Source organism: Esox lucius, chromosome 22 (genome assembly GCF_011004845.1).
Source record: "Esox lucius isolate fEsoLuc1 chromosome 22, fEsoLuc1.pri, whole genome shotgun sequence".
In the NCBI taxonomy this organism is placed as follows: domain Eukaryota; kingdom Metazoa; phylum Chordata; class Actinopteri; order Esociformes; family Esocidae; genus Esox; species Esox lucius.
In genome coordinates, this window is record NC_047590.1 from 15883398 (window position 1) to 15910863 (window position 27466).

General features: G+C 44.3%; 6 protein-coding genes across 12 annotated transcripts; 2 read left to right on the forward strand and 4 right to left on the reverse strand.

Annotated features, from left to right (window-relative positions):
- Positions 1-636: 636 nt before the first annotated feature.
- On the reverse strand, positions 637-12596 carry LOC105019704. The gene is made up of 23 exons (XM_034289915.1): positions 12327-12596; positions 11662-11831; positions 11513-11537; positions 11285-11398; positions 11030-11188; positions 10787-10881; positions 10551-10671; positions 9916-10458; positions 9011-9174; positions 8878-8902; positions 8057-8179; positions 7822-7962; positions 7228-7355; positions 6909-7029; positions 5156-6670; positions 3829-3894; positions 3551-3714; positions 3356-3380; positions 3040-3153; positions 2723-2860; positions 2431-2552; positions 2149-2269; positions 637-1544 (listed from the first exon to the last, which is right to left on the reverse strand). Exons 1-23 carry the CDS (start codon positions 12421-12423, stop codon positions 892-894), a joined length of 4944 nt encoding a protein of 1647 aa, XP_034145806.1. The 5' UTR covers positions 12424-12596; the 3' UTR covers positions 637-891.
- Positions 4993-9917, reverse strand: LOC105019751 (coagulation factor VII-like). The gene is made up of 8 exons (XM_010886149.5): positions 9361-9917; positions 9011-9174; positions 8878-8902; positions 8057-8179; positions 7822-7962; positions 7228-7355; positions 6909-7029; positions 4993-6670 (listed from the first exon to the last, which is right to left on the reverse strand). Exons 1-8 carry the CDS (start codon positions 9539-9541, stop codon positions 5133-5135), a joined length of 2421 nt encoding a protein of 806 aa, XP_010884451.4. The 5' UTR covers positions 9542-9917; the 3' UTR covers positions 4993-5132.
- A 199-nt stretch (positions 12597-12795) lies between the features above and the next one.
- On the reverse strand, positions 12796-17441 carry LOC105019702. Of its 2 annotated transcripts, XM_010886075.3 has the most exons (9): positions 17327-17441; positions 16928-17033; positions 15220-15428; positions 14940-15062; positions 14496-14728; positions 14277-14411; positions 13918-14191; positions 13753-13836; positions 12796-13660 (listed from the first exon to the last, which is right to left on the reverse strand). In XM_010886075.3, exons 3-9 carry the CDS (start codon positions 15404-15406, stop codon positions 13515-13517), a joined length of 1182 nt encoding a protein of 393 aa, XP_010884377.2. In that variant the 5' UTR covers positions 15407-15428; positions 16928-17033; positions 17327-17441; the 3' UTR covers positions 12796-13514. The 2 variants fall into 2 exon arrangements, with proteins under 2 accessions (XP_010884377.2, XP_034145658.1); XM_034289767.1 differs by lacking the exon at positions 17327-17441 and having other exon boundaries at positions 16928-17268.
- setdb2 (SET domain bifurcated histone lysine methyltransferase 2) lies at positions 17402-22307 on the forward strand. Of its 4 annotated transcripts, none has more exons than XM_020042299.2 (10): positions 17402-17467; positions 18099-18164; positions 18284-18397; positions 18478-18612; positions 18763-19612; positions 20506-20675; positions 20797-21072; positions 21251-21450; positions 21544-21632; positions 21981-22307. In XM_020042299.2, the coding sequence occupies exons 2-10, from the start codon at positions 18131-18133 to the stop codon at positions 22096-22098; spliced, it is 1986 nt and encodes a 661-aa protein (XP_019897858.2). In that variant the 5' UTR covers positions 17402-17467; positions 18099-18130; the 3' UTR covers positions 22099-22307. The 4 variants fall into 4 exon arrangements, with proteins under 4 accessions (XP_019897858.2, XP_010884373.2, XP_010884375.2 ...); XM_010886071.3 differs by lacking the exon at positions 17402-17467 and adding an exon at positions 17530-17655; XM_010886073.3 differs by lacking the exon at positions 17402-17467 and adding an exon at positions 17593-17673.
- A 1100-nt stretch (positions 22308-23407) lies between these two features.
- On the reverse strand, positions 23408-24310 carry LOC105019700 (late histone H2A.2.2). 3 transcript variants are annotated; one of them, XM_010886069.4, is made up of 2 exons: positions 24197-24310; positions 23408-23912 (listed from the first exon to the last, which is right to left on the reverse strand). In XM_010886069.4, exon 2 carries the CDS (start codon positions 23899-23901, stop codon positions 23482-23484), a length of 420 nt encoding a protein of 139 aa, XP_010884371.1. In that variant the 5' UTR covers positions 23902-23912; positions 24197-24310; the 3' UTR covers positions 23408-23481. The 3 variants fall into 3 exon arrangements, with proteins under 3 accessions (XP_010884371.1, XP_019897861.1, XP_010884372.1); XM_020042302.2 differs by having other exon boundaries at positions 23408-23922; positions 24197-24296; XM_010886070.4 differs by having other exon boundaries at positions 23408-23934; positions 24197-24284.
- A 72-nt stretch (positions 24311-24382) lies between these two features.
- Positions 24383-26563, forward strand: creg1 (cellular repressor of E1A-stimulated genes 1). The gene is made up of 4 exons (XM_020042301.2): positions 24383-24751; positions 25164-25283; positions 25399-25599; positions 25939-26563. The coding sequence occupies exons 1-3, from the start codon at positions 24470-24472 to the stop codon at positions 25597-25599; spliced, it is 603 nt and encodes a 200-aa protein (XP_019897860.1). The 5' UTR covers positions 24383-24469; the 3' UTR covers positions 25939-26563.
- Positions 26564-27466: the final 903 nt, after the last annotated feature.

Genomic DNA, 27466 nt, shown 5'->3' on the forward strand with positions numbered 1-27466 from the left:
GTGAGAGTTGGAGGGAGTGAAAGGGGGAGGAGACTGGGGGGGGGTAAGTGGGAGGGACGGTGATGAAGGGGAGGGAAAGGGAGAAAGAAGTCTTGGCCCTGTATTTAGTGTCAGGGTACGGAAACACCCCAAATCTATCTTTCACCCCAAATGTCACACAACTGCTTGTCCATTCTATCTTTTAGTGCCAAAAACATATCAGCCCTTATTTGAGCCAATCAGAATGGCTTTCTGAAAGGGCAGAAAGTCCCTAGTGATCACGTGATATATGCTAATATTGATACTGAAGGATCTGAGGTTTATCATTTACAAGAGTCAGCACTGTTTTTGGGAGAGAAAAATCCTATGACTCATAAATAACAAGTTTAAGTGGCAAATGTAAAGAAATGCTTATTAATTGGAATGTGCATTGTAGAGAAATAAATGCTTCTATACTTCTATTTTTAATTAAGCAGCTTTTATCCTAAGCAACTTAAAATGGTGAGTACATTTTAGGGTTCCCCATTGCAAAAGAACCTAACACCCTGAATTCGAAGCTCTACCACCTGAGCTAAATGTAAAGCAATTGCAAATGTGTGGCAATGGTAATGTTTCAATTTCTCTTTACACAGATACAAACACCTCAAATGAGCAACATTTTGTTTGGAAGTATTTTTTATTCTCAAGAAATCAGCGAGGAATCTTGGGAAGTAAATACATTGAATGTTGTATGCCATTAGGTCATTTAAATCATCACTGAGTCAGGAAATGCACTCTTCACTTAAAGGAAGAATCATCATTGAGATTGGAACATGGTTGGTGGCACTAAAGTGACGTGTGGTGTTGCGTTGACTGGTGACTAATCTCTTAAAGCGGAGGTGGTGGCACAGTCTTCTCTGGTACCTGCTGAATCTAATAGTCATCTAACGCTGACTCAAGATCGAATGGCATTTCAGCAACACCCTCGCCCAGAAATGGGCCACCAACAACAGGGGTTTTCATCACCTCCTCAGCCCAGTCCAGGAAACTGGCCATGTTAGTGTAGACACTATAGGAACCCTCTTTAGGACAGCCCCTCCCCCAGGCTACCACACCCATCAGAAAATAGGTGTTACTGTAGTAAGTTACCAGGGGGCTCCCATCGTCTCCCCTACAGGCCTCATGGTTCCCCAAAAAGTAGCCGGCACACAGCATGTTCTGCGTGAAGTTGAAGCCAGACTTGAGGCTGCACTCTGAGTTGGGAATGAGGGGCACGGCTAGCCTGCGGAGGATGGGCGAGCTATAATGGGTGTGGGAGGCGCCAGTTTGGTTATCGTTGCCGCCGCTGGTGCGCTTCCCCCAGCCACTGATGATGTGGAAGCGGACAGCCGCCATCTCGCTTTTGGCAAAGTGTTGCTGAGGCAAGCAGATTGGCACGGCGTTGGGGCCCAGGGCTATGGGCATCCTCAGACGCAGCAGGGCGATGTCACCGTCTCCTGTTGACGGTTCATACTGGTTGTATGGTATCACACTGGCGACATAGATCCCCTGCTCTGTGCCTTCTGGTATGTCGAGGTTATGTTCCCCTGAAAACACAGTGTTCTTCATTAACAGGGGACTGTTTTGCTGCTTGGATATAATACATGAATATGAATGCATTCTCACTTGCTCTGAGGAACATACACTTATCGCCACATTCTTTGGCATCCTTGAGAAAGATGAACTACACACCACAGGTAATGAGCTATATTTTAACAAGATACATTTCTATAATGACTCATCTATTCCCCCCTTGTTTTCCATACTTTTTAAACCATCCCCTTGCAAGAATAACAGCATATGTTTCGAGACTTGGAAGGAATCCTAAACCATTTTTCTTAAAGTCTTTCCAGATCCTGGGGATATTATGACCTGTGCATATGAACTGCCCTCTTCAATTCAAACCACAAGAGACTAATTGCAAAAGTTTCCAACCAAAACAGAGGTTTCAATCAGAGTGCTGTTAAGCAAATTCACACGTTCATGTGTCTCTTTGGCCATGCAACAGGAATTGTTTTTGGAATGCATGATCAGAAAATATTCGATTGCATCTGACAAAAGTCCAAAAACATGTCTGCAAGTGACTCCTACTGGAAGTCAAGGACCAAAAGCACAGACATACACACATGCACTTTAGACACCATAACATACCTGCAACCACAATCAGATCCTTGGCATCTCTGTTCACGACACAGTGGGCAGCTGTGATGACCCATTCAGGATGAACTATGACACCACCACAGAGACTTCTGCCATTATGCTTCAACAAGACCTGCCACCACGACCAACAAAACAACAGATCATCCGCTTGCATTCGCAACAACAAAACGTAATCATACATGTTCTCCAGGAGGAGTCATAATCGGTGAGCCAAATGTTTGTAGAGGTGGAATGTCGATTCACCTCCACAAACGTGAGGCACTAGTGTTATACCTGCCATGGACACTGTCCTCTGGGACAATTGTTTCCACCCACTAGTTTGACTTGTAAACTGACTCTCTGGGTCTGATTCATTCCAGCATCCAAGCTTGGGATTTTGCCACAAGGATACTGAACTGTTGATAAATGCACAGAAATAGTTGTGAGTTGCTCTTTTGAAGACCTAGTTTTGTATGTCAGCAAACATGCTGTCAACTTCCTTAATGCTGACTACTTGGTAACCATTGGAGATTTTCAGTCTTTGAACAAAAACTCGGGCTAATCTACAGTCAGCTCCTGTTAGCACCTTGGGCAATACACTTTCTCTCGTCTTCTCCCAGGGCGTATCCAGGAGCGCAGGAACACTTGCGTTGGGGACCAGAACTGTTGCAGAAGTGCTCACAACCCCCGTTCAGGTAAAGACATTTCAGAGTGTCCTCAAATACTGGCAAGTAAAAGCAAAATTGGGTCAACTTACAATATAAGGGTCACAGTCAATCTTGGCAACACTAAAAATTACACCATTCTTATTGCTGTGTCTTATTGCTGCATGTACAGAAAATAAAAAGGATTGCATAAATGGTATAAAAATGTTAACATGTGGCTAATAAACTCTCATCCTACCTGTCTGACAGTATTTTCCTTCAAAGCCTTCAGGACACTGACATTTGTAGGAGTTTTCCATTTTAACGCAAGTTCCGTTGTTTTTGCATGGGTTGTCCAGGCAGGGGTCGCGACCTTAAAGGAATTGACACAGGAAAATGCCCTGGCATTTGCTATTTAACAAGCTGAACACAGGTAATATTGAAAAGGTAAGTCATGAAAACTCTGGCAAAATAATCATTTGAATGCTGGAAACCTTTATATCTTGATAGCTAGTGAGTACCCTACCAACCATAAGGAATGATTTATTTGCAGTCCACATGTAAAAATCACTTACGGCGGTATGTCAGCCAGAACGTTTCCTGAGGAAAGAATTCATACATATATATAGTCAGTGTTTAACTTTGACATTTGACAAAAAAAATAAATGTATAAAGCAATGTGGCCTAGTCTTGTCCAGCTGTACATGTACAACAATTTCAGATGTAATTGTATATATATTCCCCTAAAAATTATAATTAAAAGGAAATACCGTTTTGGTGTCGTCCTCAAAAACTTCCCGAGCCTCTTCATAGTTACAAATTTCTTCAATACACTCACGTTCAAGATTTCCTTGTTTCATCTCCTCAAAGTAACCGCTGTTGGCGCGTTTGGACCTGACGAGCACCACGTGCGCATCATCTCTCTCCAAGAACACTTCAGCACCCAAAGACAGACGATTAACATCTTTTCATCCCTGAGCCATATTTAAAACAATGATTTTAACTAGCTGAAATCAAAATAGCATTTTGTTAAATTGATGTCACCTACCAGCAGCGGAAACAATGGTTGAAATAACCCAAACTGCGTAAAATGTTTTCACCAGCATTATTGCAGCTCACAGCCACCCAGAAGTGAAGAGATCTTGCATAAACGTTGTCAGCTGAATTGGTCTCCTTTAACAACCACTCCCACAAATGACTCCCCCCTGCTCAACAACAGTCGATAGGCTGTTTAACTGTTATTTAACTGTCATTTCACTGTTAACACTTTTTTGGGGTCTTTAAAATAGGATAATTCAGGTTGAAAGATATCCATCCATCTCATTCATAACAATTAAAGTTTCAACGCAAATTTCCAAAACACAAATGTTGCCAAATAGAGAATACGTTGTGTTGGGAGGGTAGAAAGGTAGGCTACCTCAAGTGTAATACCCCCTAATGCACAATGCTAGAAAGTAGGCTACTGTATTTTACCAATTGTATATAATAGCTTTTGTTTCACAACATGACAAATGGCAGATTCTAAGGTCTGGGATTAGCAGGAACTGTGGAAAGAGACCCCAAGTACAACACAAAAAGGACGATTTATTTTATAATGCACTGTTTTCAGTAAGTTACAATTTCAGTAGATGTGAATGTCTGCTCTGTTTCACAATTCCCTTGCATATTTTCAATAGATCTTTTGCTTGTTACATTACCATACTGGCACAAAACCTTGAATAAAGACTTAAAAAGACTTCTTGTTAAAAGGACATTGTAAATATGTTAATGACATCTTTTAAATGATTTTCCTCTGTATGTTTGCTTTAAGAACATGTTATTTAAAATACTAGCCCAGGAGGCAGGCATCCATTTTGTTGAGATCAACCTGGCTCAAACTCAATCCATTAATGGTCATCATGACACAACAGAGGGGTCATTATACTGTACTTTAGCATCAATCTAGAGTTTACTTTTAGTGAAAAAGTAAAAGAAGGGCTAATACTTTATTTGGTCCCAAAATTGATGCTGTACAGAACATCTACTCACTATCAGTTACACTTAAACTATCTACTGACCATAACTCTAACCTTAGCCCTTATCCTAAACCTTCTTCTAATCCTAACAATTACCAAAACCTTAGTACGAAGTTACTAAGACAGTCAGGCATTTTTTTTAAGTACTGTATTACTGTCTATAGAACCACTACCGGCAGAAATTGTGACTCACAAAATGAAGTGTAACCAAAATTTTTATTTTAATCAGAATAAAATCTAACAGAAAACATTAGGAAGTGAAGTTGAAGCAATGAAAACCGGATAAATATAAATAGAATGATCAGAGCAATCAAAATGGCTCAGAGATGACATGATATCAATTTGGATCCAATGTGGTACTGGACTCCTCTCCTGTGAGATTCAACACTACATGGTGATTATCTGTGATGTTTCTCAGGTTGGCTATGGTGTTCTTAACTGTGGCCGTGGTGTTTTCTGGGGTGTCCGTGATAGCTTCAAGATTGGCTTTGGTGTTTTCTGGGGTGTCTGTGATAGCTTCAAGATTGGCTGTGGTCTTTTTTGGGGTCGCCGTGTTGTCTTCAAAATTGGCCCTGGTGTTTTTTGGGGTCGCCGTGTTGTCTTCAAGATTGGCCGTGGTGTTTTTCAGGGTGTCTGTGATAGCTTTAAGATTGGCCGTGGTGTTTTTCGGGGTGTCTGTGATAGCTTCAAGATTGGCCGTGGTGTTTTTCGGGGTGTCTGTGATAGCTTTAAGATTGGCCGTTATGTTTTTCGGGGTGTCTGTGATAGCTTCAAGATTGGCCGTGGTGTTTTTCAGGGTGTCTGTGATAGCTTTAAGATTGGCCGTGGTGTTTTTCGGGGTGTCTGTGATAGCTTTAAGATTGGCCGTGGTGTTTTTCGGGGTGTCTGTGATAGCTTTAAGATTGGCCGGTATGTTTTTCGGGGTGTCTGTGATAGCTTTAAGATTGGCCGTGGTGTTTTTCGGGGTGTCTGTGATAGCTTTAAGATTGGCCGTGGTGTTTTTCGGGGTGTCTGTGATAGCTGTAAGATTGGCCGTGGTGTTTTTCGGGGTGTCTGTGATACCTTTAAGATTGGCCGTTATGTTTTTCGGGGTGTCTGTGATAGCTTTAAGATTGGCCGTGGTGTTTTTCGGGGTGTCTGTGATAGCTTTAAGATTGGCCGTGGTGTTTTTCGGGGTGTCTGTGATAGCTTTAAGATTGGCCGTGGTGTTTTTCGGGGTGTCTGTGATAGCTTTAAGATCGGCCATGGTGTGTTTCAGAGTGGCCCTGGTATTTTTCGGGATGACTGTGGGGCTATCTAAAACAGCCGCTGCATTCTGGCTCTGCATTGTCGGCTGCTTTGACGTGTAGTTATGAATCCAATCCAGGTAGTTGGAGACGCGGGTGTATATCCCATAATTCCCAGGCTGGGCGCAGCCCTTCCCCCAGCTGACGATGCCCAACAGAAATGTGGTGTCTCTGTAGAGAGTCACTAGTGGTCCGCCGCTATCCCCTTTACAAGAGTCCTGCTTGCCCTCGATATAGCCGGCGCAGAACATGTTAGTCGTTAGCATGACGCCGCTCTTCTCCACGCACTCCTGGCTGCGGATACGTGGCACATCCAACCGCCGAAGGAGACGTGAGGTGGGCCCGTTTTCGCTGCGCCGGCCCCAGCCACTCACCGTGTGGAGGTGGACCGCCCAGAGATCACGCACTGCCATGAGTTGCGTGGGCAGGCAGATAGGCACAGCGAAAGGTGTGAAAATGATGGGCTTCTTCAGACGTAAGAGGGCGATGTCGTTGTCTGCCGTTGCGTGCACGTAGCTCTTGTGCATGATGACCTCTGCAATGTCTATCGTCTGTTCGGTACCCTCTTCTATTTCTGTGTCATGTTCCCCTGTGCACATGCAAACAAAGATTTGATATAAAGCCCACAGGTCGACTGTCTCTCTTTGACATTGTGCAATATAAAGATCTGCATGTGTTTGTGGTGGAGGCTTCCTGTTTTTTTTTGTGACTATGTTGTTAGGTATGTGCCATGTTGTTAGGTATGTGTTTCTATACACATTTTGATGATTCAACAAATACACACTGACAGGCTGAATGGTCGACCAGACAATATGCAGGTAACATACCTGCCACCACCTGAAACTGTTGGGCCTTGATATTCACCAAGCAGTGAGATGCTGTGAGGATCCAGGTGGGTTTGTAGATGACTCCTCCACAGAAGCCCTTCTTATTACTCACTAACAACACCTGTGGAAAAACACCAATGCGGGTAATGAGAGTCAACTCACGTCTGATACCTGTCAGTATCTTATTAGGACTCTTCACCAATCAAATCTGTTCACACCAGATGTCTTTAAGGGCTGCACTGATCAATGTATAAATGAGGCCCAAAAAAAAAGAACTGCCTGTTAAAACGCTGACGTCGAAACAGTGCCCCTGCAGTACCTGCCAGGGGCAGTGCCCTTTGGGGCACTCGTTTCCGCCCACGATGCGTGACTTGGGGCTCAGTGGGCCGGTTGCCTTCTCTGAGGTGCTGCCGTTAAGAACAGGAACCTTTCCGCAGGGAAATCTTTCTGGAACAAAAAGAGGTCAGAGGTCATGAACTGTATGTAACAGCCACGTAGTGTCATTCCCTATATTGAAAATAGGGTTGACTCCACAGATGACATGCATAATGACAATCTAAGTTTTAGTTTTGGTTATTTTGAGAGGCCCAATTTGCATCTGGAGATGTTCTATAGATAATGTTACTATAAACAAACTTTCACCAAACTTTAAACAAACTATCAGTTGATAGAAAAAAAACTGCTTGCTAATGTAAGGTTAGTGTTAGGTTTGAATAAGGTTTAGGGTTATTGTTAGGGATAGAATAAAGATTAGGGTTAGGATATAGATAAGGGTTAGGTTTAGTAGATAGTTAAAATGTTTCAGATAGTCAGTGGACAATCTGTATAGCATCTACAGCCACACATTTGGGACTCTCGAAATAAAGTGTTGCCGCAGTGGTCGTTTAACGGCACATCGCCTGTCACCTCTCACCTTGTGTCAGGCAACGCTGTCCATCAGCTCCCAGGAAGTAGCCATCAGCACACGAGCAGTTGCGTCTGCCCACCACTTCCTCGCAGAAGTGCTCACAGCCCCCGTTCTCATGCAAGCAAGATTCAGGAATGGCTTTGAATACTGACGTCAAGAAATACATGCACATCAGATATGGCAAAAAGGAAAGCTTAGGAAGGAAACTTTTCGTGGATGCTCCCATACAAAAACCCTTTACCTAGCTCACAGTTCCTTCCACTGAAACCCGGCCGGCAAAGGCAGGTGTAAGAGGGGGTCTTTCCTGATACGCTGGAGCAGTATCCTCTGTTCTGGCAGGGAGCGGACAGGCAGCCGTCTACAACTGTATGGACGAATGCATTTGTGTATCTGGGATCGCGACAGCAAACGAGTGTTGAGGTCTGTTTGTTAGCATTTGTGTACATCTGGGATCACGACAACAAACAAGTGGTGAGGTCTGTTTGTTAGCATTTGTGGCTTACGATAGTGAGTACAAAACAAGAAACCAGGCAAGCCTAGTTCAGCCGACCTGCAATAAAAAGCAATGATCGTTTGTTGCCCTCCCTGGATTTGAACCCGGGTCTCCCACGTAAGACGTTTTGTCTTTAACCATGTTTTGAATTTGATACCATTAAGCCTTGTGCAAAACTGAGTAACGTTTCATATTATGTTTACCTCCACCACAAATAGTATCTATGAACTGTATGACTTTTGCCACTGGCCGTTTTAAAAGCTTATTAGCCAATAATATTGAGTTTCCTATTACGTAGCTACTGAAGGTTGTAGCCAGCAAAGTTTATGTCTGTCCTGAACAAATCCTCAGGCATAGTGTGTTTTGACTGAGACAGGAGTCGAACGCAGGACCTGTTGTTCTGTAGTCCGCGTCTCTAACCACTGCGCTATTTAACAAGGGGAGGTCAGTCAGGAACTCACACACTCATTCAGTCAGTCAGTCAGTAAGAGACATTCACTCTTCTAGGCTGGCTCCGCTTACAGGGTCGGGCAATGAAACGCGTAGCACTCTATAGCACATAAGCTCACCATTGTAGTTTTGCCAGAAGTCCTCCTAAGGGGAGAGAATTGGGACAATTCAGAGAGGAAATCAGGTCGGAATTATGTTAACCCATTAATATGGTCTCTCCGGGATCAGAAGGTGGTTGGAGAAGGCACTGACCGTGGCTTTTTCATGCTCATACACCTCCCTCGCCTCCTCTTTGGAACACTTTTCCTCAATGCACTCTCGTTCCAGGTCTCCCTTTTTCAGCTCCTCAAACCAGCCAGAGTTGGCCCGTCTGGGTCTGATCAGGAGGGCGTGAGCCTGGTCCCGCCCCAAGAACACTGCAAGACCGGAGGTGGGGAGTCGCACACCCACGCACACACACGCACACGCACACGCACACACACACACACAGTACATCCACACAGTACGACGGCAGAGAGGTATGTAAGTGTTGCACATAAATGAACGCGTATTTACACACACATACGCAGAAACACTACGAACGTGCGAGTGGACTCACTCACCTGAGGCGATATGACCACAACAGACACTTAGTGAAAGAAAGAGAACACGAAGCCACATGATGAACGCTCCAGCAGGATCTAACCAGGCTGCGTCTCCGTTCCCCTCAGTCCCAACAGGTCCAAAGTCCGGGCGAAATCCTGATTTGGGAACTATCCTTCCACTGACGTCCACCCCTGTCATTGCCCCTACACAGGATCCTCCTCTCCACCTCGCCCTCTCCCCTTAACACTGAACATCACTGAACATCACTGAACGTATGGCTACCTGTACACTATGCTGAGTCTTTTTAAGGTCTTATCATTCAGAATAACCAGTAGTCAGTAGGTAGGACTTTATTTTTTCGCAGCAGCTCAATGTATTTTCATCAAACACAAGCTTGGGTCAAAGAATGTACAATGCATTTGGTCACCATTGGTTTGTCTAAAGGTTATGGACATTGATGTTTCCTGCCTGTGTCCTAACACTGGTGTCATATCTTGTATTACATTATAATTATCCTGCGTTAAACTCAGAGGAAGTCTCTTAGTGTTGTTAAAGGGGAGCTTTTCCCTCTCAGCCGGTCGCCATGGTTTGGTTGATCCAGTCCAGGAAGTTAGCGACGCGGGTGTAGATTCCGTAACGCTGCGCTTCGGCGCACCCTTTACCCCAGCTCACCACACCCGTCAGGAACCAGGTGTTCTTGTAGAAGGTCACCAGAGGCCCTCCGCTGTCTCCCTGGCACGCGTCCCTTTTCCCTTCCTTGTACCCGGCGCAAAGCATGTCCCTGGTCACGTTGAGCCCCGTGCTGCGACACACCTGCAGGGGGACGTGGGGAACCTCCAGCCTCTGGAGATACCTGGCGAGGGAACCCGACTGGGACAGGCGGCCCCAGCCACTCACCACGGAGGTGCGCTGGGCCCCCAGCGTGCGCCCGAAAGAACCGTCCAGGGCCGGCAGGCACACAGGGATCACAAAGGGTCCGAGGGCTACCTCGTTCCTCAGGTACAGCAGGGCCAAGTCCCGGTCCGTGGTGTTGTGGATGTACCCGGGGTGGATCAGCATCTTTGCCACCTGGCGAATCTGCTCCTCGCCTTCCTTTTCTTTACGGTCATGCTCGCCTTAACCAGGGGAGAACTCGGTGTTAGTAGGCACCGACAGAGATGACCGGGATGGTGTCGGCAGGAACAGGGAGGTGGCTGACCAAACTCACCCACTATGACTTGCCAGTGTTGGGCTATGGTGCCTGACAGACAGTGGGCGGCGGTGAGTACCCACCGGGGAGCCAGGACAACCCCCCCGCATTTAAACACACCCATATGATTCAGCAATGCCTGGGAGAGAAAAGACAGCGGAAAATATAGACGCAGAAAGACGGTCCCAAACAGGTACGTGAATCCTCACAACCCCGGGGTTATGGGTGAGTGTTAATGCCATTCAATGTTGTACCTGCCATGGACATTCTCCTTTAGGACACACTTCTCCTTTAACAATTCGTGGGCTGAAGTTTGAACTTTTCACAATTCTTCCACAGGGAAAGGGAACTAACAGAGACAGACGGGGCTTAGGAATGGGAGATGAAGAGGCAAAGCACAGGCAAGAGAAGGACTACACAAGTACATGTGAAATGTGTTTTAGAAACAGCGCAGATGGGTGGTGCAGATGTTAGGGTTCTTCCTGTGTGGTACAAACCTTGGGGTAAGCAGCTCTGGCTATCATTGCCTAGGCTGTATCCCGGGGCGCAATGACATTTATGGGACACTTGTCTGGGAACTAAGTCTGGGAACTCTTTACAGAAGTGCTCACATCCCCCGTTCTTGTACAGGCAACCATTATACGAGCTCCCCAAAGCTGTGGAGAAAGAGACAGAAACCAAGGGATACAAGCAAACGTCAAAAGAAGAGCCAACAGACAGTTATGGATGTAATTTGACGGACAGGTGCCTACCCATGCCACAGGTCCGACCCTCGAACCCATTAGGACAGATGCAGACGTAGGTGTTCACCTGGGTTACACAGGTAGCATTATTCAGACAGGGTCCGGAGGCACACTGATCAGTGACTACAGGGGAGATTGTTAGCAGAATCATTATAATGAGCCGTTTCAGACAGACATTTGGTGAATTGAATGTAGCTACACCGGAGTGTATCTTAAAGTCGCCTGAGGAGGGCGTACCTGTGTAGCTCATCCAGAACTGCTTCTGTATAAAAGAGAGTGGCCATTTAAAAATATGCCATGGTTTTGAGATGATTCTGGACTACATGTCTACTCAGATGTACTCGTTAGGTTTACTGGTTTGCTTTTTTTGGGGGGGGGGGGCTCACCAGCTGTTCAGGGAGTGCGAAGATCTCCCGCGCCTCCTCATAGTTGCATTTCTCCTCCATACACTCCCTCTCGAGGTTTCCAACTCTCAGCTCCTCCAGTAGGTTGTAAGCTCGACGTGAGCGAGGATGGAGCACACTACTAGCGTCCTGTCTGCTCAGGAACACTGGAGCTGCCAGGACAGCACGTGACAGGTCAGAAGCAGTACAGACACAATGCAGAACGTAAACGGATGTACCAAACTCTTTTTTTCACTATGCTGAGAACACATTCTTATTTACAGCTACAACCTGGGGCCAGTCAGGGTTAACTGTTCTTACTCAGGGACAGAACTAGATTTCTTTCAGCTTGTCATATCAGGGATTTGAACCAGCAACCTTTTGTTTACTGGTCCCCTTAACCAGTAGGTTACCCGGCCAGCCCACTATCATGAAAAGTACACACATCGTAGGAACACAATCCTAATGAAGACCACATTGTGGTTGAGAAGTTGCCATTGCTGTGCAGAGCAGATGCTGTTAACAGCCGACAGCATGAGAGCAAATAAAGACAGAACGACTGACAGGAAGTCAAGCAGACAGATCAATGAATTTCCCGCGTGTGATGGGTTATCCGGGTGGAACCGGGTTCCACATAAGTCGAGCCGTTTCTGATCCCAAAGACTCACCGTCAGGCTGTCCGGCGCCGGCTGGGAAACACAGGGCCAACAGCACCAGGTGGCTAAGCTTCGCTCTCATAGTTTCTGCGGTGGTGGGCGACTCCATTACTGAGTTCTGCAGACTTGACCAAAGTCCAGACCCTTTACAAACACTATTCAGACAAATAAACACACGCAGCCAGTCTCATCTCAAACAGAACATTGTAAACCCAAAGGGCAGCTGGTTGGGAGACTACCATTGTGAAATAGCGGAGTCAAAGATGCATTACTGGGATCCCACCAGCTGAAGGTGCTGTCATATAGCTAAAAGCAAACCAAGCTACAAGGGCTTACAACATATGCTCAATAAAGCTTCCTAGTAATAACACAAAATATTTAGTGTATTCTCTTTCAACGTAAGTGAAGTATAAAAGAGAAAGACAATTGTCATTGAGGGAGCATATAATAAACAGTGAAATAAGTGTTACAGACAAGGGGGTAAGCTTTGGTAAACCACTTATTGGGTTGCCTAAAAACAGAAGAAAAACTTGATTTAATCCATGTGAAAAGCAGCATGTAATGCAAATGTCACATCTTAATTACCATGTAATTAAAGATTAGAACAGTTTATACTGCTAAATGTGCGCATATCTGATCAGTAAGGTTCTATTGAAATAGAAATTACACATAATACAGAACAATAAAGTTGAAACTAAAATGCCCTATTCAAAATACAACATGCTTTACAATATTTCCCTTACATTTGAATAACTTGGAAAATGATTGTGGAAATGTTGCTGGCTACTTAGTCTGTTTTTGCAGTCAAGGTATATCATTACATTTACCTAAAAAGTATTTCAACAACCTTTCTCCTCTCATCTCAAACACTATGAGTGTGTTAAATCCAACATCTCATATGGAGACAGATCAGCGAAAAGTTTCTAGAAGTAGTTTAGCGATAACAGAGCCTTCAGCTGAGAAGTGACTATCTTGGATTGCCCAAAAAGCAAATTTACATCAAAAAATAAACAGAATAATTTTAGCATAGATAACATCTTCAATGTTCATTACTTCTTTATGAGCTTATAGCCGCTACCACACATTTCCCTACACAGTATAAGGCATAAAATAGAAACAGACATGACATCATATGTTGCAATAATTAATGATGCTCTTGCGCATCTTCTGACAATGTCCCCTTTTCTGCAGGGGACACCCTCAGGGCATATGGTCCAGAATTTCCCGGATTGCCTCCTGAGCATTCCGCAGTCCGTCCTTCCACTCCTGGGGTACGGACCCACCTGTGCAACCTGCCCTGGCCCCCAGCAGAGCCCCCAAAGCAGCACCCCTGTTACAGTTCTCTCCTGAAAGGCAACACAAACAAACGCTTTACATCTTTCTCAAAAACACACCTCTCAGACTGGTGAACCCGCCTAATAACTAAAATATATGTTACCGCCACAGTTGGTGTTTGCCAAGATCCCACCGCGAGGATCATCTGGGAACTGGTGTGCTAGGTAGAACATGCTGCTGAGGGCACCTACGAGGACACAAACACTTCCATTAGTCATGCCGGCATTAAACACGACGAAACAACCGTGAATAGACGCGGATCAGGTACCTCTATTGTAGCAGGCCAAGCCAAGCATCTGTACTGCGTTCTGGTGAACCTTGAGCCTCTCGGCGGAGGTGACCGGGAACCTGTCTGCTTTGCGTATGCACGGTTCGCAGGTGTCCCACGCGTCCAGCAGTGGCGACTTCAGGGCTGCCTCTGCTTGCTCCTTCAGACAGGCCCCGTTCAGGGTGGCGTGGAGGGCTCGCGCGTACATGGCCACATACTTCTCCACCCGGGGGTGAGGGTGGGTGAGTCGGACAAACTCCACAGCCGCAGACACCTGGGAGAGGGGGTGAGTGAGGGGGTGAGAGAGCACTTGGAGGTTTCACTGAAATGTTCAGGGAATGGTTGGGTGCAGGACCTACAGCTTGGTCCTCATTGGCTCTGGCGGAGAGCACAAAAGGGATGGACATGGGAAGGCAGCCAATGACGTCCAGCTGGCTGTCTGGGACCGACCGGTTAATCTTCTGCCTGTAGCGCTGCTCTGCGAACTCCAACACCTAGCACACATAGAAGAAAACTAAGGGCGAGACCCGATTTAAGGGTTGTTTGTTACCAGGTGTCTGTGGGAGTGCGTGTTTTACCCTGCTGGGGGATGTGGGTCTTGGGTCCCGCCAGTCAGAGAAGAAGTCTCTGTGGAAGGACTCTGCATAGGTGTCTCCATGGGTCCCTGGTGTTGTCATGAAGCGTACGTAATCGGCCAGCACCACCCCCCTCGTTGCCGGCTCCGCCACATTGGCAAACCTCCCCCGTGCCAGAGCCTGTGCCACCCTGAGAGAGCAGATAGCATTCAGAGTGTTCTCACCGGCCTGGAGACCTGCAGAGGTACACAGAGCAATGCTTAATTGATTTGACCTGATTGATCACATGTATTATCCTTGATGAGGAAATGTTGTTCCTCACAAAGTAGTTTTAACAGACTGATACATGTTAGGGGTCATAGAACTACAGACCAGTCAGTTCCTTTTCTTTGGTCAGATTTGGGAAATAAACTAAAATGAAACATATGTACTGTAATTTGTAAGTACCTTGGTGATAGTGGACCGATTTGCCAGGTGCCTTCCAGAATTTGAGCTTGTCATGGAGGATGATGTTCCCCACCACATTGGTTCTGTCACTTGCAGAGGACCATGCAGTTCGACCGCTCCCCGCTACGGACCGGAGAGAAAGAGGTTTAACAGCTGACTCGATTTTTTTGGGCCTGAGACATTTTGAGAAACATTAGAAGAATGAATGGTCATCTATCAACCAATCATTCCATACCACGTCATATAGTAAAACCACTGGTCCATCTTCTGGTTATCATACCGGAGTTAGACAGGGTGAGGATGCTGGATGGGTGTTGGTTTTTGGGAGCGTTGAAGCCAGTGATCCATCCTCCAAAATCCCTTCTGATATCATCAATGTTGTAGTACCAGTGCACAGGCATGGACATAGCGTCCGCGGCGCACATTCCCCACAAAGCCTCTTGAACCGAACTCCGCACATGGGGCATCTTGGACTATATATACACTCACCTAAAGGATTATTAGGAACACCTGTTCAATTTCTCATTAATGCAATTATCTAATCAACCAATCACATGGCAGTTGCTTCAATGCATTTAGGGGTGTGGTCCTGGTCAAGACAATCTCCTGAACTCCAAACTGAATGTCAGAATGGGAAAGAAAGGTGATTTAAGCAATTTTGAGCGTGGCATGGTTGTTGGTGCCAGACGGGCCGGTCAGAGTATTTCACAATATGCTCAGTTACTGGGATTTTCACGCACAACCATTTCTAGGGTTTACAAAGAATGGTGTGAAAAGGGAAAAACATTGGCAGTCCTGAGGGCGAAAATGCCTTGTTGATGCTAGAGGTCAGAGGAGAATGGGCCGACTGATTAAAGCTGATAGAAGAGCAACTTTGACTGAAATAACCACTTGTTACATCCGAGGTATGCAGCAAAGCATTTGTGAAGCCACAACACGCACAACCTTGAAGCGGATGGGCTACAACAGCAGAAGACCCCACCGGGTACCACTCATCTCCACTACAAATAGGAAAAAGAGGCTACAATTTGCACGAGCTCGCATAAATTAGACAGTTGAAGACTGGATGAATGTTGCCTGGTCTGATGAGTCTCAATTTCTGTTGAGACATTCAGATGGTAGAGTCAGAATTTGGCGTAAACAGAATGAGAACATGGATCCATCATGCCCTGTTACCACTGTGCAGGCTGGTGGTGTAATGGTGTGGGGGTTGTTTTCTTGGCACATTCTAGGCCCCTTAGTGCCAATTGGGCATCGTTTAAATGCCACGGCCTACCTGAGCATTGTTTCTGACCATGTCCATCCCATTATGACCACCATGTACCCATCCTCTGATGGCTACTTCCAGCAGGATAATGCACCATGTCACAAAGCTCAAATCATTTCAAATTGGTTTCTTGAACATGACAATGAGTTCACTGTACTGAAATGGCCCCCACAGTCACCAGATCTCAACCCAATAGAGCATCTTTGGGATGTGGTGGAACGGGAGCTTCGTGCCCTGGATGTGGATCCCACAAATCTCCATCAACTGCAAGATGCTATCCTATCAATATGGGCCAACATTTCTAAAGAATGCTTTCAGCACCTTGTTTAATCAATGCCACGTAGAATTAAGGAAGTTCTGAAGACGAAAGGGGGTCAAACACAGTATTAGTATGGTGTTCCTAATAATCCTTTAGGTGAGTGTGTGTGTATATATATATATATATATATATATATATATATATATATATATATATATATATATATATATATATACCAAATATACCAACAATATACATACATTCACATATTTTAATATTTCAAATCATAAGATATAATTTGTATGTTGATCGGAGCAACAGGAGGATAGTTGTTGGCGCTGTTATAACGAAGCACATTGTAAATTAGATGAAACAAGGTACAGCATTCAGGACAATACATTTCATTGACAGTTTGTTGAAGTGGTAAACCATCTACTATACATGAAAGGTATCTTGTCTTACCCCCGAGAAACGTAAAGTTTAGAATGATCCTCCTTTTGAAGGTGTAGAGTAGTTCCTGCTGCTTGCATCAACACCAGATAGCTCATATTTTCAGACTTGCATAAATCTGTAATTGTAGTTACAAAACGATACCGGGTTACATTCGCCACAATCGGAACGTATGAAAACTCATTGAAACGGATTGGGACTTTGCCCAAGTAGACACTATTGTTTATGTGGCGAAACGTTTCCGTTATAAAAAAAAATTCCGTAATGAATACAACCCAGAAACGAGCCAATGAAACAAGTCAAAAAACCGAAGTAGCTACGTAATCATATGACTATTATCTATTTCCATTGGACACGTGCAGGAACTACAAGATGCGTGTGGATAAAAATGTTTGGTTGACATATACATACAATACTTTGTCGATAGACTCCACGTTTCTTTTCTCCGGCAGGCAAAGATCAATTCACGAAAAGCGAACGGCGAATTAATCCCGAAATAAGACATTTAAACGAAAGTGTTCAAAGTAGAGTTCATAAGTAAAATTCAAAAATTTTAGTAATTATGCCCTAATCGAATATAAAATGCGACAATTCATAATATTCAATTCCTTTGTCACACAATTGACTTGCAGATGGGTTAAAGGTATCTTACTAGGAGCAAAATAGTGAATTGCATTGTGGGTACAGTACTTGCGTTTCTCAAATGCAAAGATTTCTCGATACGATCGAGGAGAATCTAAGTAAGGTGAAATAGCTAGGTACAGTAGTATAGTTCATGGTTTAAGAGACATTGTAAATTGGGGCCGAAATTATTTGCATGTTACCATGTTTTTGCAGTACAAAATGTCTGATCAACTTTCTAAAGTCAGTGCGTGTATGCTGCATCACGTTAGCATCCTAGCTAGTTACTTTGTTGTCATTTTTGCTTAGTTGATATACAGTACTTAGCTACTGTTTCCTAGTACCACATGCATCTTTAATCACTAAGTACATTTATACGTCCTCCGATATTGATTCGGCTAAATGGGGCTGCTAGTGGAGTACATGCAGGATTCTCAGAATACACAGTCTTAGTTGCAACTGATTGTGCTCATTATGAAGGCTATATTGTGTATCTTGTGGAATAATAACTGCAGGTAGCTATGTGCCTAGCCAATTGTATATCTTCAATTATACGTTTCAGAGGAATACTCAGATGACCGTATATCGTCTAAAATGGAAATGGATAGGCCTGAGCAACCAGAAATTGGTGAGGCTTCTTCTATATTGTTTCTACATAAATATGATCAAATGCAGTTTGAAAGGTGAAACGGTCGGATGTCATCACATAAACATAATTGTCCTGATGTATTTTTGCTCTAATTTCAGTGAGGGCAAAGTCATTTTGGTTACAGGTGGATGTAGAACAGGCATTTGAGGAGCTGTTTGAATATCTGATACACTTGAAGCATGCCATCAAGACCTGCACTGCTAGCGACAGAGGTACAAAATAACACATGCACGTAACGCAACGCACGCGCACACACGCTATTAATGAAGCAATTATTTGACTTCCGTTGTAGAATATGTCCAGGGGATGAATATGATCACATTATTGGATTCTGGGTTGGTTGCTCCACCAGCAGCTCCAGTAACAGCTCCAGCTACAACCCCAACCATGGGGAATGAGTCTTTTGTGGAGGTGGTTATTGGTTCTGGTATGTAGCCTACATTACTATGTATTATATTTTATCACTGACTGTTAGGCGACTGGATTGATTGGACATAGATTTGGTCTCTGAGGTAACATCTATCCCAGTATCTAAGTCTCTGCTAGCTTAACATCTCCACAACATCTGTCCACACAGAAATCCTTGCCGTTTCGCCCCCTGATATTGATGGCCCTCAGACTCCACTTCCCCCCCAGCAAACCGAACACGTATCCTCTCCCTCACCCCCGTGCTATGATGGCTCCAACATCCCTCTTTCACCCCCTTACCCCAACAGAGAGGACGTCATGGCCCCCCTGGTGCCTATCCAGCTCCCCTACCAGCCCCACACTTGCAGCCAGGCGTGTGTGTCCCGTCTACCCCCGTCCGCGCACCACTTCCAGGGCCTCAACCCTCTCACCATCCCCCTGTTGTGCTCCTTCCAGCGGCAGTGTGCTGCCCCAACCAATCTGGCCCCAGCGGCTGAGACGGAGTGTGACGAGACTGAGCCGGACTCTAACGGGGAGGGCTCTGATCCTTCTCTTGGTGCCGGGATGGACTCCCCGGTTGGGGAGCTAGACGTTGTTTACAAGGCTCCTTGTGGGCGGAGCCTTCGCACCCCAGAGGAGGTGCTGTGTTTTCTGGTTGCCACGGAGAGTTACGGCATCCTGCAAGTGGACGACTTCACTTTTGACCCCACGGTGCAGCTGAAGTGTCCGTGGCCGCCACAGTGGCGCCGGCCTGGCCCGTGTGAGAGGGACCTGAGCCGGGGATCTGAGCCGACGCCGGTGCAGTTGTGCCTGGGGGAGGAAGGACTACGGCCGGAGGAGTTTCGCTATAGGAAGGAGCGTTGGCCTCACGGCTGTTTCCTCAGTTCCGGTCCGCTGTTCATCACCTGCTGCGACTGCTCCGACGGATGTGGCGACACGGAGAGCTGTGCCTGCGCTGGGCTGAGCCCCAGGGGCAAACACTACTCCCACCAGAGATTGACTGAGCCAGTGTCAAAAGGGTTAGTTTGGATTAGGCCTGTCCCGATTATGACATTTTAGTTGACGATGAATTGTCATCCAAATAATTGCGATAAACAATTTAGTTGTTTATATTGTCAATTGAATGCCACTATTATAGTGTGAGCAAAATAATATTGTAGGCTAAGAATTACATGGGATGGATCCGGAGATATTTCTTCAGATTTGTGGTGTTCGCGTGTTTGAGCGCCACCTTTCTGGTGCAAATCTGGCAATTTGCCTCCTCCTTGAAATGATTGGGGTAACCTCTTTCATTTGGCTTAAAACTAAAATGTGCCCAGGGCGGTGCAGTTGTTTGGCTTTGTAACTACCACTAAATCAATGTTGTTAACGACTGCTCCTCACAAAACGCAACCGCAATGACAATTACATTTTCCTGCGCATCGTGACCTTTCACCTCTTGCTCTGCAGCAAATATTATAGTTATTTGAAATAGCATTCCTCACCTAGCAAAATGTGTTTTAATGCTCAGTTAATTAATTCAGTCAAAAATGTACAAGGACGATTCACTTAAATTTCAAACGTTAATATGCAATAGGACAACAGAGATTTCTGTCCATCCATTTTAATGTGCATTTTCTAATTAGGAAATATGGATGGAAATGATAAAATCGACTTACAATATTAGTATTATTATGCTTGAGTTTTTTCTTTTCTTTTGTCGATCAGAGTTGATGCAACAAATCTATTAAATAATATTTTACACATGCTTGAGTTTTTTTTTTTTCTCCCTATTGTCAATCAGAGTTGATGCAACAAATCTCAAGCGCTTGCTGAGGGTGTGGCCTTGTGCATGGTGAGGGCGTGGCATTGTGCTTGGTGAGGGCGTGGCGTTGCCAGCCACTCATGCAGTGTGTCTGTGTGTGTCTGGCAGGCTGTATGAATGCGGTCCGTGGTGCGGGTGCGACCGTAGCAGGTGTCAGAACCGTGTGGTCCAGCGCGGTCTGCGTGTCCGCCTGCAGGTCTTCCACGCCGGAAGCAAAGGATGGGGGGTACGCTGTCGTGACGACCTGGACATGGGCACCTTTGTGTGTACATACGCAGGTAGGAGTGAGTTTGACTTGGTCCTGAACATTCAATAGGAAAACTGCAACTATCCCTTTAAATGCCAATCACTGGATCCAAATTACAGTGTCTGCGGCGGGTTTGTGTTCTTGATTCCCAGGCGTGGTACTCCGGGCCGGGCTGGACTCCGACGAGCCCCTCCCACCTAAGCGCCAGAGGGCGGAGCTTCCATCGGACGATGAGGTGGAGGTGGTGGATGAGTGGCTGGTGCCGGCGGTGGAGGGACAGGCTGATGCCGAGCCCCTGGAGCCTTCTCCCCCCGGCTCACCTTCTGACGGGCTTCATGTGCCTGTTATCCAGAGGCCCGGGGGAGACGTTTCTCCACAGATACAGGCCGTGGTGGTGGGGAGCTTTCTGCCGACCCAGTCTCCCACAGGTACGGAAACACTGGGCCAGGCACTGGCTACAGTCGGCTCTGTGGTTCCATTAGCCTGGTTACTGACCGCTACACTCAATATTAATTCACTAAGTCAGTATGGTTCAATTGGGCTAGGGTTCCCAGCGATGAACGTTGAGTAACTAAAATGTAGACAAACAATTTTTCCCTTGTCCAGGCACGGCGGATGAAGAGGGGAAGGAATCTGAGAATGTTGTACAGAAGCCACGGTTGAATTCTGGGCCAAACTTGAAAGAAGTGGATGTGAACGTTTCTGTGTCCCGTAGTCCCCAAAAACTGGGACTGAAGCAGAACTCTACGGAGCACCTGTATTACCTAGACGCCACAAAGGAGGGGAACGTGGGAAGGTTCATTAATGTAAGTGTGTGACTGTGACTATAGGTTCACTTTCACTTACTCCAATTCTTTTTAATCTGTCCACTCATGAGCTCTGACCTATTGTCTCTACAGCACAGCTGTAACCCCAATCTGTTCGTACAGAACGTCTTCACTGACTCTCATGACCCCAACTTTCCAATCGTCGCTTTCTTCACAAGCAAGTAGGTTCTTTTCTGAACAGCCTTTTTTCCCTCCAAGAAGGGCGATGATTGTGTTCAAACTACAGTCATGTGAATAACTACACCCTCTAGAAAGTTTTCTTGCTTCAACAGTTTCATGTTCAAGCCCTTTCTTGCAATCAAGGCCCACTCCAAATACCCCCACAGCATTTTGATAGGATTGAGATCTGAGCTTTGTTTTGACTACTCCATAATCCTCCATTTCTTCTGTCCATGTTTGGGTCATCTTTTTTGACAGATGTATCCAAAATGTGTATTAAAATTAAACTTTTTTCTGGTATACTTTTTCACATGACGAATAGGCATCAACAAAAGTGTATTTTCTTGCAGAGTGATAAAGGCGGGGACTGAGTTGACCTGGAACTACTCCCACAGCCCTGGCAGCGACCCGGAACAGGAAGTGCCATGTCAATGTGGCGGTGAAGAATGCCAAGGACTGCTTGTCTGAAGCTTGGGAGATTAGTTGTAAAACTTGATTATAGTCTGCTTGTAGAACTACTGTATGATTGAAAAACAAATATTGCCCTGTTTTTGATTGTATTCTTTTGCCCAAATGTCATTGAATGTTTCCAGATCTTCTTACAACCCTAATATGATATAGATCACCTGAGTGAACAAAAACACTTTATTTAATTAAAAAAGTTATGAAATCCTCAACCCTGGGGTTTTACTGGTTGTGCCATCTTTATCTGCAGTGGCTGCAACTGTATTTTATTTGAGTCACTTCCTCACATTGTAGAAACAGTTTGGGCCTCTTGCATTTAACCCTGACAATGGTTTTTCAAGCATAAACTGCTTGTTTCAGGTCCTGCCACAACATCAGTTTAAGTGTTGAACTGAACTTAGCAATTCCGAAAAGTATGTTTGTTGCTTTTCAGACATTGCGATTTAAACATGTTTTTGAAGTTGTGTTGTTGTAGGACTGATGTGCTTCAGTTTCAACTCTTGGTCAGATGACTGGACTTTTGAATTATTTCATACACAGCATAACTCATGGTCAGAATTAATTACCATCACCAAGCTTGACCATTGATATAGGGTCACCATTGCATTTATACCTATAAACATGCCATTGATTTTGTAATTGACAGGGACAGCTGGTATATAACCAGGCCTTGTATGGCCTGAGAACTGAAGTCAGTTTTAACACAGACATTAGAGCAGGCCACAGTGATCCTAGAATTACCTTTTTTACTTGAATTTGACACAGCCAGTTTATGCCTTGTCCTTTATTGTACATTAACTTGTCATTTTTTTGTATAAAGCTCTTTTGAGCCATATAAAACTGATTCAATTGAAAATATTCTGTGCCGTTATTGGACCAGTCCAGACAAAAAGGTCTATTGCAAAAAGTGAGGACTGAATACCTTTTAAAAAAAATTGCTCAGACATCTTTGGAAGCACATCACAAGCTGTTTGGTTTCACATTGCTTGTTCAGCCAGGAGCCAATATGCTTTCAAGAAGTGTTGCTGTTTGACTGATTAGCAAACATGTGCTTGTGAATTGGCAAATCAGTCCTTAAGCTTGTCCATTCACCCTTGATTTGACAGATTACATTAATCTGTCACTGTGGACAAGAGCAGGACAGTGATCATCAAGTAAACATAGGGCTTTTGTGGGATTCAGGAACCTCGAAAGTATTAACCAAGAATATAAATGTCAATGACTGCAGAACTACTTGGATTTTAAACAGTTTGCAAAAAGCCAAGACCATGATGCTGACATGTAAGCATGAAATTCCATGACAAAATATGACTCAAATTCTATGTACAAATATTTTATTTAGAATTGTAAAAACAAGTTAGTGATCAAAACATTCAGGGTCTACATTTAAAACTCTTGAGACTGTAAGTCGGCGGCAGTTCCGTTGCCGCTGGGCGTCTTAGAGGTTTTCTTGGGGAGAAGTGCTGCCTGTATGTTAGGAAGGACACCCCCATCACTTATGGTGACACCGCCAAACAGTTGGTTTAGCTCCTCGTCGTTCCTCACCGCTAATTGGATGTGTCGCGGAGCAATGCGCATCTTTTTGTTGTCTCGGCTTGCGTTGCCCGCCAGCTCCAGAACTTCAGCAGAGAGATACTCCAAGACAGCAGTAAGGTACACCGCAGCTCCAGTACCGATGCGGTTCGCGTAGTTTCCATTCTTCAACAGACGGGCGATTCTTCCCACAGGGAACTGGAGGCCTGCCCTGGCGGAGCGACTTGTGGATGTCTTTTTGGCTGCCACAACATTCTTTCCACGACCAGACATCTTGGGAATACCTGAGAAGCACTTTTTAGCGGGCTGTGAATGGTTATCAGATCACGTTCTTGGGAGTATATCAAACTACCAAAGAGAACCCAAAAATGTTACAGGTCTAAAATAACTTTTTTTTTCAAGACAAGCCCTTGTTCTATTGTGGGATTGAGCTGAACATGTTATAGAAGTCATCACTGGGTGTGCAACTAGCCTACATTATTAATTCCAAATAAAATGGTAAACCTTTGAAGTTCCGCAATAATTTTAAACTTAAAGGGGGGAGAAAAAAAAAGATTTTTCAGCTTACCGTTCTGACCTTCGTAGCTATTCGAAAAATAACCTGTTCGGGCTTTCTAGGACAGATTGCGTACTTATAATGGGAACATTACCTAGAATTTAAAGCACCTGTAGCTTATTGAATCTGGGGGCGGGGATAATGTGCGCTATCGCGCAGCTAGATGGTCACATGACCCATTCCCATTAGAGCACATGACCCATTCCCATTAGAGCACATGACCCTTGTATACAAACAAGACTCGTTCCTTAAACTGTAGCCTATGTGATTGTTTCTACGAAGGAGATGGCACAAAATTTGAACGCATGGTTGGCGGCAGGACTTCTACTTTTAACTATACCTGTCAAACTTTATATAATCCCTCCACATGAAGAAGTCGCAAGGATGGCCAGATTCGTTGCAAACCAGTGCGATTGGGCTTCCATGGCCACGATATCGACGCACGACCCAGTGCAAGGACAACCTTTTTCCAATGCTTTTTCTATAAGTGACGGACCGGTCGGATTTGGGACGGGGGTACCCTACATGTATCTCACCGAAATGGAGATATCTGTTCAGGATTTGAAGGTGGGTTTGGCACTATTCCGTTCAACAACGTCAAGGAAATAATAAACGTAGGTTTCATTTAAGGCCACGAAAAGTGTTTATGCTACTGTCAAGCGCTATCACGAGTCCACGTTCCAGGGAGTGACGCAGCATTTTTTGTCTTGTTGAATGACGTGACAGATGGCTCATGTCTTTGGCCCTAATCTAACCGTGCCAGGAGCTTGTATGCAGACATTCATGTTTTCGGTTCTACCCAATGGTTGCGTTTGATAATAAAACACCTAAATAACACTGTTAGTTATTATATAGTATTGTGGCACAGTACCAGACCCTTTTCTTATATGTAATGTTATCACTGGCCTATGTTTGATTCCGATGAATTATTTATCCATATAAAAAAGCAATTTTATTTGACAGACTTGTGTTTTTCTAGGCGAACCCGCAGGCCTCTTTGTCCATGTCTCTGGCTCAGACGGATTTCTGTAAGAACCAGGGATATGACACTCAGGATCCCCTGTGTGCCCATATCATCTTCTCTGGTTCTGTGGTGGAGGTGAGACTTAATGAGACACACACACACACAAAGTCTCACTCGTCCCAGTAGTTGACATTAAGTTGCCCAGTTTATCAACAGTTCTCACGGTTGTGTTCACCTATATGCCTGTCAGGTTAACGGCACAGAGGCCAACTTTGCCAAGAAAGCCCTGTTCAGCCGCCACCCTGAGATGGTCGAATGGCCCGCGGACCACAACTGGTTCTTTGCCAAGATGAACATCACCAAGGTGTGGGTGTTGGACTACTTTGGAGGGGTGAAGACGGTCACCCCAGAAGACTACTTCAAGGCTTCACCCTACAAAAAATACAACTAAGTGAGTAGCAAGCTCTTCCTATGCCCCTCTGGCCCTGTCCAGACTTATCCACTATTTTTGCCGTTAATCCAATGTCAGTGACACAGTACTTTGCTGCAAAATAATCTGAATAATATACAAATAAACTGTAGTGCACATCCATTTTATAAGCATTATGTACATTTAATTTTTTTATATTGTCCAGCTCTGTTTTAAGGTGTAGTTGTGTGGTGGTCAGTTTTTGTGGTAAATATGGCTTATTGTTGTGAAAGTGTGAAATTAACTAAGTTCCTGTTTTAGTTCAAAATGGACTCACAGCACAGCTGATGGTTGTGCTTCTCTGTCTTGGGATTCTTTCAGGAGGACACCACCACCTGTGTGTTATCTCTAAAGGGATCCAGAGGGGAATCGTAGAGGTCCGGAGAGCTGCTGAGAGGTCCGCCCCAGTATTCAGAACAATGCAGAATCTACCTTCAAAATATGCTCAGTAACAGACATTTGCAGAACTCCAAATGGGTGCCTTGGGAAAATAATTCGGAATTTGTGTCTCGCATATGCTTTCAAAGTAAATGTATGGCTGTTGGGAATGATCAGTTTGTGTAATTGCGTGTATGAGCAAGTTCTACCATTTTAAGAAGCTATTTTGCTTGAGTATAATATAATTGCTTCATTGGTTTAAAAGAGAGCCTTGCTAGGGATTTCATTTGGCTTTATAATTTTTTTTTATAAGAAATATTTCATGGCTTCATTCACCCTTGTGTATAGAGAAGTGATTATATGCATTGTTGTATTTTTTCCACACGAGGGGGTCGTGGCTTATTACTAGTGATGACCATTCGAGGCATCATTACCCTTCTTCTAGCAGCAGGATATTATGATAGCAGTGCTGACTCTTTTTCAGGATAAAAGCCATAATTGAAATATATAAGGCAATATAGTTAACAATCTAGTCTGTACATTTTTTTTAATGTCCATTCCGATGTTGTTCTTGTCTGTTCTTTTTTACTGACTAGATTGTTAACTATGTTGCCTTGCAAATTTCAATGATGGCTTTTATTTTGAAAAATAACATTTGAATGCTGCCAGCATAATATCCTGCTGCAAAAATAATGCCAATGGAGCCTCGTTTGGCCATCACTACTTATTACGGATAGAAGAGGCTGCTAGTAGAGTTGCTCAACCAAATTACATATTTAGTATCAAGGTGATTCTTATTTTTAAATATGATGTTTACCTATACCATCAGTATATACATTTGTGATTATTGGTGGCAATATCTGTAGCTACAGAAACAAACAAACCCACTAAGTTGCTGACTCTAGAGTCAGTGAATACCTTAATGAGAATCAATTTTAAAGTTTATGTGAAGTGCAATCTCTGTTTTAAACCAAAGGGAAATCATTGGCCTTGTACGCGCTGTCCTGATCTGGCAAGCTCACATTGTTCATCTTTGCTACGGAACAGAATGTTTGCTGGAACTATTGCATTCAAGTTGAATTACACTGACTTTAATATATCAGTTAGTGATTTGACCCTCGTGTTATCTTGCATTTATTTTTAACCATTGCACTTTCTGTCCAGAAATCTGTTTGGCATTTTAAAAGTTAAACTGAGCAAAGGTATTAAAAAAGAATTTATCTACTACAATTCCATACCAAAACAGTGCTAATTATGATATTTAAATAGACCAGATTCTGTTCAATATTATAGCCATCTACGCTTCAGTTGGAATTTAAATAGTTTGTGAATGTAGAAAGCAAATTTTTGAGATATTAGGTTACTCTACTAAAACTTTGTATTGTGATTTTAGGACTCTAAAAGGGCTTTATATGCTTTACTGATCATTAATGGGTAAAAAAAAACAAACACTGATTCAGTTTTTATATTT